Source organism: Taeniopygia guttata, chromosome 1 (genome assembly GCF_048771995.1).
Source record: "Taeniopygia guttata chromosome 1, bTaeGut7.mat, whole genome shotgun sequence".
Classification (NCBI taxonomy): domain Eukaryota; kingdom Metazoa; phylum Chordata; class Aves; order Passeriformes; family Estrildidae; genus Taeniopygia; species Taeniopygia guttata.
Window position 1 is genome coordinate 34999462 of NC_133024.1, and position 10442 is coordinate 35009903.

The 10442-nt window shown below is 46.0% G+C and overlaps 1 protein-coding gene across 2 annotated transcripts; it reads left to right on the plus strand.

Moving 5' to 3' along the window:
• Positions 1-2047: 2047 nt before the first annotated feature.
• Positions 2048-10212, plus strand: PRSS23 (serine protease 23). Of its 2 annotated transcripts, none has more exons than XM_030268986.4 (2): positions 2048-2211; positions 7049-10212. In XM_030268986.4, exon 2 carries the CDS (start codon positions 7062-7064, stop codon positions 8178-8180), a length of 1119 nt encoding a protein of 372 aa, XP_030124846.4. In that variant the 5' UTR covers positions 2048-2211; positions 7049-7061; the 3' UTR covers positions 8181-10212. The 2 variants fall into 2 exon arrangements, with proteins under 2 accessions (XP_030124846.4, XP_030124850.4); XM_030268990.4 differs by lacking the exon at positions 2048-2211 and adding an exon at positions 2263-2648.
• Positions 10213-10442: the final 230 nt, after the last annotated feature.

A 10442-nucleotide genomic window follows, 5' to 3' on the forward strand; every position in this document is an offset into this window, starting at 1 on the left:
AAATCTATATTTGGTTTTATTTCCTCTTTTGAATTAGAAAGTTAAAACATAAAATTTTGTCTATAGATGCTCAATAGAACAGGACTGTAGTTTGTTATTTCTAAAGACAGGCCAGACAAACTGTCTTTTCTGAGCTTATGATTTAATGTATACACTAAAACTAATAGAAATCAGAAAGTTTTATGATAACAAAATGTCTTGTAACTAAATTTCAAACGAAACATTTTTCTCCACTCCTTTTGTCATGACAGTTTCTCCCAACACTTTCTGTAGGGTTTCATTCTCAGGAGGGGGCATGTAGACACCAAGCCTTGTGGTTCTTATTCATCCATCTGTGTTGTATATAGAGACACACTTCATAGGATGGGTTGCGTTGAAAGTGATCTCAGAGATCTTATAGTTACAACGCCCTGCCACAGGCAAGGACAATTTCCCCTGCTGCTGCTTCAGGCATAGAAGGTTTGCAGTCCTATATTGTATCATGGATAGCCCAGGGCATTCCAAACCCCGACAACTAAGTGAGGTGAACCTCACTGTATACATCTTAGCATCTCTGTATCTCTGTCCCCCTATCTGCTGTATAAAACTTCTATCAGCATCATATCATCTAGGATAGTGTTTATTTGAATTTGTGTCTGGAAGGCCCTGGAGCACATATGGCAGCTGGGACACAAGAGTCTGAATGTCCACAGGAAGCAAGAACCCATCTGGACCACTGCTGCAGCGCTGAGACCTGCTCTAACCAAACCTCACAACATTTTCACCTCTACAAGGCATGGGCTGGGCCTTCTATCCATGCAAATCAGCAGATGTGTGTGTACAGGGAAAAGCTTCTGAGCCTGCACATCTTTTCAGGACGTGATTAGAGTTGTGTTAGGAAGGGATCTCTGGTCAGTATGGCATTGCAGACAGAGCCTGACTTTGCTGCCTTGTCTGCTGATACTCCAGGGATCTGCCTCACTGTTGCATGGTCATTCCATCATGGCCCAAGAGCAGTTGCACCAGTGTGACCAGCCCTTCTCCAACACCAGTTGTACTCTCTGGCTGTCTGAGTAGTTACTTTTTTTTAAAAATTTAGTACATGCTTTTTCCATTCATTTGGTGAAATCTTTCTGTAGACCCAGATGAAGATGGTGTTAGGGCCAAGCAAATGCAAATTAGGAAAATCATGTCTAAGAATGTAAGATCCTGTCATATTTTGTCTCTTCAGATTGTCCATGAGTGAGGCAAAGGTTTTGCTTTACTTCAGGCTCTCCTCATCCTTTGTAAGGACAGCAGCGGGTTGAAAAGGTCAGTAGAAGACTGCAAATAAATTGACTTCTATGAAATTTGTAATTCCTTTCTGAAATAATGGTGATCATCTGGGAACTTTGAAAAAAAAAAAAAGCATTTTCTTTGGTGACTTTTTCTTGTGGAATTAAAACATTGCAAGGATTTTTGCCTTCTTGGCTCTGGTTTCCTCTTTTCTTGCCAGATATCATTATAAGGCTTCAAGAAGGATGAGTAATTAAAACCCATGCAAACAATGTGTCGGACAATTAAATTTAAATGTCCGCTTGATGAGGCAACACGGGTGAGTGACCGCAGAGCTCCTAGAGCTGATGACCTGCGGAGGCAGGAGGGGCCGAGCGGGATCAACCCGCTCCCAGGGTCTCTCTGAAAAGGGATCTGGGGACCAAGAACCTGTTGCCCCCGGGCTGCAGAGGTGCCACGGGCTGCACCCCAAAATCTCGCACCGAGACGGCAGCCCCTGAGGCGCCCGTAGTGCCAGAACACCGCCAATACAAACCAAGGCTGGGGAAAACCCCCTACGTTTTTCCCCGGGAGATAAATGAAAACAGCAGTAAAGGATTAAAAGCGAGGTGCCGCCGCACAGGACGCGCTGGGGCAGCCTGCGCGGAGGTTCGGCGGGGCCCGGCGGGGCGGCGCGGCGGGGCCCCGCGGGCGGACGGGCAGCGGTGCGGGGCGGGGCGGGATCCAGCGGCGGGATCCAGCGGCGGGATCGAGCGGCGGGATCCACCTGCGGGAGGCGCCGCTCCGCCCCGCCCCGCCCCGCCCCGCTCGGAGCGCGCCGCCGAGGGCCGGCGCCCGGCGGGAGGGAGGGGAGGCGCTCCCGAGCCCCGCGGAGGCGGCGGGAGAGATGGGACGGGCACCGGCCCCGCCACCTGCCTGAGCCGCTCCCGGAGCCGCCGCCGCCGCTGCGGGGAGCCGGTAGGTCGCGGGCCCCGCCGGCAGGGAGGGCGCCGCGGGGTGCGGGTCGCCCCGGGGGACAAAGGGGCGGCGGGAGGATGGCGAGCGCCGGGCTCGCCCCGCGCCGCCCCGGGCAGTGCCTCACCTGCCGGCGTCCGGCCGTGCGGGACAGCGGGCGGTGGGAGCGGCTGTCCCGGCCCGGGGCGAGCGCTCCCTGCGCGCAGGGCTTAATGTTTAACCCCGCTCGCATCCACCGGAGCGCACCGGGCGGCGCCTCCCCGGCGGCGCCGGCGACAAAAGGGCGAGCGCGGCTGCTGCCCGCCGGTCCCCGCTGCGGGTCCGCCGCTGCGGCGGCCGGCGCCGCTGCCGGTGACCAACTCTGAAAGGACGGCGGGTGAGGGAACAGCTGCGATAAAATTCGCCTTTGCTGCTTTCTCATGCTTTGAAGGCGTCTGAAGGTAGCGTTCCGCTGCGGTCCTGTACTTGGATTCGTCACTGTGTTTGAGTACATTAGTGGTTTTGGGGTGGCCTTTTTGGACATACGTGACAGGAGCTTTTCAGTGAAGCGGCTGCTGGAGCCTGGGGGAAGCTGTTTTTGCCTCCTCTCCCAAGCAAGGTCCGAGCGGTTGGTACGGTCCCACCGGGACCCAGCTTGTGCAGCTGCCCCGTCAGTCAGGTGGTTTGGAAGCCCTGGGGATGCAGGTACTTCCTATAGCTTTATGCCGTTATCCAAAGTGACCATCACCGTCTCCTCGTAATGCAGTTTGCTCTCGTACCGTGACACCGAAGCTGCTTGACATGAAGGGAAAGAGAAAAAAGAAAAAAAGGAGGGCGAAAGGAGGCAGTTCTGGGAATAGGACTCAATGGAAACGTATACTATGCTCCCTTTTCTCTGTGTATTCATGTCACTGGTACACGTGCCAAAATAGCCGCTGTACCGGGTGTGTATGTTAATGCACACGCCCGTGGCCTGCCAGTTATCAAAGTTAGTTTCAGGTTTTCCAAGGCATCTCTTTCTACAGCCCTCAGTCTAGCAGGTAAGGCAGTGTAACCCTCGTACGACCCTCAGCATCTCAAGCAGGCTGATAAAGCTGTTAGATTTTAATGGCAGGAAGACTTCTGTAGTTATTAAAGTGCAACTTCATTATTTTTACTGTGTTTTAACAAGTTCTGTGACCAGGAAAAACAGCAGAGGTATTTTGGCACGGCACTGACAGTGATTTAATTCTCCTTCATGATTTGGTTTGAGGCAGATTTTTTTCTCTCACTGTCTTGGTTTTCTCCATTTTTTTGTTTTTGGTATGTTAATCTTTCTGGCTTCCAGCACTGTGGAAAAACTTTCTTCATTTCAAAATGTAATGGAGACTGGTTCATGGGCTTTCATACTAGATGATCCATGATTTATTGTTATTTAAGTGTCTACTACAAGAACCACTCCTGAAGTAGTGAACTCTTGCAGAAAAATTAATTGCTTATTAGAAAATTATTCATGTCCATCCTGAACAAGGCAGTTTTCTTTCAGCAGCATCTATCTTCGGCGCGAATGCCCACAGCAAGCAGGAAAATGTGTCTGTAAAGTGTATTAGCAGCATGGAGAGCCCCGGGGTAGCTGTCACTGTTTCCATTCTCTAAACAATTTTAATGCCATTAGCGAGTGTGATTATGTACAAACCGCTTCTAGGGGGTTCCTAGGCTGGATGTCAGAGCAGAGCTTTGTGCTGAGTCAAAGGGTGGATTGAGTTTATGACAGAGTTTAAATAGAAACAGAAGAGCAGAGCTACAGTAGAGCAGCACATCGTAATTCATTCAGTGCCGCTCTGTGATAGCCGTGCGGGGAAGTGCTCGCTCCTTACCACTCTGCTCAGTTTGAGAACACCTCTCGGGGTCACCCACGAGTAAGTAGCTGAGGACAGAGAGTTTTAACCCTGGGTTTTTTTGCAGCTGTTTGATTGTGTTGCAAATGAGAAGAGAAAGTTAAAGGAAAGAAGAGCCTCCCCGGAAAATCTATGTTTAAATGTAGGCTGCTTTTTCAATTCCTTCATTTTTAAGAGGAAGGATCCTCACAGAAATAGGTACTGTGCACTAATTTGCATCCTGTTATAAATAAGACATTTATTCTGTTTATAGCTGCCCAGATCTGATTTAGTACCACTTATATCTCCAGATGGGATATAACTATGAAGACTTCAGTAAATGAGCACTGTTAAGCTTCTATAGGTATGAACTCACAACTGTATTTTATTGTCAGGTTTAAATAACATTCTAAATAATAGAAAAGTTCTATAACTGATGAAAAGCCTTTTTTATCCCCTAGAGCTGCAATGTGATCGCATCACAGAAGCAGCGGCGAGGGAGGGTGGGAGGCTTGCTCAGAGACGTGGAGTGAGTACCACTTTACACAGCGCAGCACAGACACAAATATCTTCTGAAGCCTTTTTTCTGGGACCAGCTCGAGTCCCATCTCTGTCTTGTTCTCTTCATAGGGCGGCTGCCCTCTGCTGTCTGAAGCTGCCCTTCCGAGTGCTAGCGGTGCTGTGCCGCTGATGGTGGGGAGATAAGGCAGAGCAGGTTGCAGGGCGAGGTGATCTCTCTTCTCAACCCAGATGATAATCTCGGAGGAAGCAGAGGAGCTGTTTGGCACAAAGTCCCTTCATCAGGTCGCTGTGCTGACAGGCACGAGGGAATCTGGCTGTGCTTGTGCAAATAACAACTGACAAGACGCCTCTGGTTTTGCCCTGCCAGCTAAATCAACCAGCCAAAGGCCAGCAGAGGCTCAGTTAGCATGAATGGGTTTTAGCTCCAAGAAGTGGCATGAATGGTGCAATTTAGAGAGATGCAATCTGTCGAGAAATCTGAGGGCAGCGAGGGCAAACTGCGTAGAAATATGTGCTCTTAATGGTGGGATCAGCTTCCTGATGGGCAGCTTAACCATGGTTTAGTCTGCTTTCAGCTCCTAACTGTGAAACCAGTAAGCACTGCTGCATGCAGCCCTCCCTGACACAAGCAGGACAGCTAGCAGTTGACTTATGCCAGTGTATATTGTCTTTGTGGGGATGGAGCGGTGTCATTTGCCCCTGTTAACTTCTTTTTTTTTTTTCTGTCTTCCAAGTCACTGTCCTACAGCAATAGATACAGCAGGTGTTCCCTGTTGGAACTCTCTCATTTCATAGCTTGCAAAATGCAGCCACATCCAATATTAAAATTTGCTGTGGAAGGAGTCAGAGGGGCAGTTGGTCTTCCTTGAATACCAAATATTTTCTGATTTTGAGACATCCAAAATTATACAATTCTGATTAATGTTTAAAATGGCTTGTATTTGCCAGCATGAGTCATCGGTTAGGTATAATGCATCATATTTGGTGGAGACTATCCTAGGAAAAAAGTGTGTTTCTTTAAAGATGTCCTGTTTGTTAATGAAAAATTTTGCATCAGAATGTGTGGTCGCTTCTGAAAGAGTCAGTACCTACCTCTGTGGGTTTCAGTAGCATCAGTTCTGTTCATCTACATCTGTTTTTTGTACTTGAAGTCTTTTGATATTTTTGCATGAGTCAATTGATATTTTAATTGTGTACTTTAATGAGAGTCTCTGTTCCCAAAGAGGATGGTACCAAAAATATAAGAATCTAGGCCTAATATTTGAATTGAACACCACTGGACATCAGCAGCCTGTAGCTTTCAAAGTCTTTTTTGGTTCAACTTAGGGATGGATATTCCTACACAAAGCGTTGGAGGGAAGGATTTTTATTTTTTTATTCTTAGATAGCTATGGTCATTTCCTGTGTGATTTGCTTTGGTTTACTCGTTTGAGGCATTTCAGGAATGATCCTGCAGTTGTGATCAGTGTAACCTCAGCAGGGTTTTAAATATGTGTAAGCTCAACATAATTGTGAACTTTCATTTGAATAATCTTTGTGTGAGGGAGATCCTGCCTGCCTTCTTGCCCAGGGCACAGTGCCTCCTGCAGCGATTCAGCTGTATGGCTAATTTTCAAATAAACTGAAGTTACGCATTTTTTTGACACAGTACTAGTGCACACTGTTCTCTGCAGTCTCAGGCACTCTCCCTGCGGTTCATAAACACATTTACAGCCACATTTGCTTCCCTGTGCTCAGAGGGGGTTGGTTTGCATTTCTAATTAATTGAGTTTACAAAGCAATAAGCCAGTGTGTTAACTGAAAATTCCCTCAAGAATTGTAATCTTCCTTCATTAGCTGCCTGTGTGTAATTATATCACCCTTTCTCATGTAAGCCTTGGGGAGAGCCAGTGCCATGTGGTGCAGAACCTTTGTCTGGTGTGAGTTGCAAGGGGAAGTGAGTCTCCTATGTGGTCATCCTGTCAGGTCACCTTCTTTGTCCTTCCCCACCTGTCCCTACCATCAGCCTGATGTCTCTGGCTGAGACAGCAAATGCTGTGAAGAGATTTAAAGGATATCTTTCAGTGAAGTCAGAGAGTAGGGGAGAGCTTTCAGACAGTGTTCTAATCTAGCTGAAGACAGACACATTTACTCTTTGCAGAAGCTTTGTTTACTGGATGAGTAAACAGAATCTGAATTTTCTTTAAACTGTGTGAAGACAAGTACTGTAACTTCCTGCTGATGTCAGCTGAGAGTTGGTGGCTCAGCACACCTAAGGGTGAAATGTCCTGTATTTCAGTGTTAACCTGGGACACTTGTTGCAAGGCTCAGGCTAAGTCATTTGTTTGACACAGAAATCTGAGCTACTTGATGTAAGTTAACTCCATTCAAATCACTTGACCCTTATTACATTTATACTGGGTTAGCAAGCCACTACTTAGCAAGGTAGGATAATCTTGCAACAAGTTTGGGTAAATAACTGTATTTGCTTTTGCTTTCCACAGACCGACATTCAGAATGGCAGCCCTGTCCACTTTAATCCTGCTTTTGTGTGCTGCTAAAGATGTGATGCCTTCCAGTCCTCACTGGAAGCCAACTTGGCCATCTTACAGAGTACCCGTTATCCTGCCACAGTCTACCCTGAACTTGGACAAACCACAGTTTGATGCTGAGGCCAGATTGGAAGTGGTATCTCCGTGTGGCCCAGCATGCCACAAAAGTTCTCCTCTGCCAACTTATGAAGAAGTGAAGAACTACCTGTCCTACGAAACCCTGTATGCTAATGGCAGCCTCACTGAAACTGAAGTGGGCATATATATTCTGAGCAATGGCGGCGATGGGTCTCGAGGCAGATCTCGAACTAAGAGGCAGATCTATGGCTATGACAGCAGGTTTAGCATTTTTGGGAAAGACTTCTTGTTGAATTACCCGTTCTCCACATCGGTGAAGCTCTCTACAGGTTGCACAGGGACGCTGGTGGCTGAAAAGCATGTTCTTACTGCTGCTCATTGTATCCATGACGGAAAGAGTTATGTCAAAGGAGCTCAGAAACTGCGGGTGGGGTTCCTAAAGCCCAAACAGAAAGATGGCGGCAAAGGGTCCAATATCACCAACTCGGCAATGCCTGAGAAAATGAAATTCCAGTGGATCCGAGTGAAACGGACGCATGTCCCCAAAGGATGGATCAAAGGCAATGCCAATGACATTGGCATGGATTATGACTATGCCCTGCTGGAGCTGAAGAAGCCACATAAAAGAAAGTTTATGAAGATAGGTGTGAGCCCACCAGCAAGACACTTACCTGGAGGGAGGATTCACTTCTCTGGCTACGACAATGACCGTCCGGGAAACTTGGTTTACCGTTTCTGTGATGTCAAAGATGAAACGTACGACCTGTTGTACCAGCAGTGCGATGCCCAGCCGGGTGCCAGTGGATCTGGGGTATATGTGAGGATGTGGAAGAGGCAGAATCACAAATGGGAGCGTAAAATTATTGGTATATTTTCAGGCCATCAGTGGGTGGACATGAATGGCACCCCGCAGGATTTCAATGTAGCTGTTCGCATTACACCCCTCAAATATGCACAGATCTGTTACTGGATCAAAGGCAACTACCTTGACTGCAGGGAAGGATAAAGACAATGAAACTCCATGAAAGCACTTAATGACTGGTTTTAGTTACTCATCTGAGGAAAGGCTAGACTTGTGCTGCAAATGCATGTGATCATGTAACATCAGGAGGTGATATGTAGCTTTTCAAGCCAGCCACCTCGTTCTTAGGACAGGGACTAGGTGGTGCTATCATTACAGCCTGAAACTGGGAGAAAGGAACGTCTGCTGGGTGGGGAAGGAGCAGGTGGACTTGCTGAATTTGCAGCTGAGCAACTGAAGATTAATTAGGGGCGGATCAGTAAACAGTATGAAAACAGAACCGTCTCCAAAGAATCTTGTAAAAGGGACGCTGTTGACTGTCTCATGCCTACAATGTTTGTTTTAATAAATCCTAGGATTAGTAGAAATGCTTTGATCTGAACTTTTAAAAGAAAATATTTCTATGCTGTTGGGGGCTGAAGAGGGGCATTTAATGGTGTTTGCAACCCAAACATTACAGCTTTGTGTTCCTGCATGAGAAAAGGGAGTGTGAAAAGGGCAAGGCATGCACCGTGGGAGATGAATGCCACACAAATAGCGTGAAGGGTAAATAACCACATAACACTTCTAACTTCCTTTCAGCCTGAGTGATTTGAGACTTTATTAGTAACACAGTTAGGAAAAATGTTTTTTGAGCAGACAGACCTTGATGTTGTAAGGATTTGACTGTGAAGATGATGTTGGTCATATGATCAGTGCCGTTATATCCTGCTTTGAGAAACACTAATTGCACATGGGATTAAATCTACATAGGAGCTGGGACCTATGAAGAAGCAGGATCCCTATGAATATACTAGAAAGCATGTGGGGAAAGGGGCTTTTCTGTTATGACCTATTTAGGCCTTTTAAGGAAAATCTCATGTCAGTAACTCAGATTTTCAGAGGGGAAGCCTGTCTTCAGTCTTGCTGTCTATCTGAATTGCAGCCTGCAGAGCAGGTAAAGGAGAGAGCAAGACAAGGGTTCTACTGAGTTTTCCCCCTGTTTGTTGAGCTGTGTTATCTATTTGTAAGTCTAAGGTCCCTAACGCAGTGGGACCCTAGACTTACAAACGTCTCTCAGCCTTTGACAGTGTAATTTGGGCATCTTGACTAATGTTTCTTGTGTTTTTGGAATAGGAATACTCCTCCCCACCTAGCTGATGAGTTACAAATAATTCTTGGCAAATGCACAGTTCAGGGTTTCTGCAGCTGGAATAGAACCACTTTATAGGATGCAGCCTGGGTTTGCTGTGAAGTGATCCTCTGCTGTCTTACAGATAACAGTGATATTTTTACTATAGAAGCATTAGAGTTGAGAACAAGAACTGTCTTTTTGGGGTAAAAACAGTGCAGCCAAATACTGTAGCTCAGCAAATAGCATTTGGAAGTCAACATGGTCTGTACAAACAGCCTTTCTTAGATGGATTGTGCCACTTATTTCAGTAACATGGTTGAGGACATGATGCCATGCCATGATTATTTTTTTAAGTAGGAGGATAGACACTGGCTCCAGCTCCTCTTCCATCCATCACTCACTGACTCCTGAAGCTTCCCAAATTGTCCATGGTGCTTGGTGTTGTGGGGCAAATGCAAGCCTCTGGTGAGAAATATCAAAGCTGGGAAGGAGTGAATCCAAGCAGAGCTTCCCTGTGCTATACCAATACAAGGAAAATGTTAATTCAGCTAAGCCTTTTTTTACACTCTACTAATTACTACGGCATTTGTAAACATATGCCTGATGGTGCTTTATCTTTGTGGTGGCTTTGGCTCTAGTTCTGACAAACATTTTTGCTGGAGCTGCCTATGATTATTATTTTTATAGAAGCAGTGTACAAAAATGTGGACTCTCATGTGGGTTTTTGGTGCACTCAGATACAAGCAGTTACTAATGCTTTGAAATATGAATAATCGCCATATGTATCTGATGGTCTTTTTCTGACTTTTTGTTTTAATTTCCTTTACTCTATGGATGTTATCTGGAGCACTTTTGTTTGAATGTATCACAGTGAATAAAGAAAAGTTATGGAATTTCAATGCAGACATTCTTGTATTTGTGCTGTATTGGGTTGCACTTTCAGTCTTATTTCAGCTACTTATTTGTAAAGACATTCAGATGCAGATTTATTAAAATCCTCAGTGCTGTTTATTTTCTTTCAATTTTCTTCTGCTCTCAGATGTTTGAAGTTTTTGTTTTGGTGTATCGTTTTTGGTTTGTTTGGTAGGCTTAATTACTTTATACATTTGGATGCTAATAATCAATCTTAGCTT

Excerpts from the sequence above, each read along its gene's own strand:
- PRSS23 (XM_030268986.4), top strand. The coding sequence starts at position 7,062 with ATGGCAGCCCTGTCCACTTTAATCCTGCTTTTGTGTGCTGCTAAAGAT.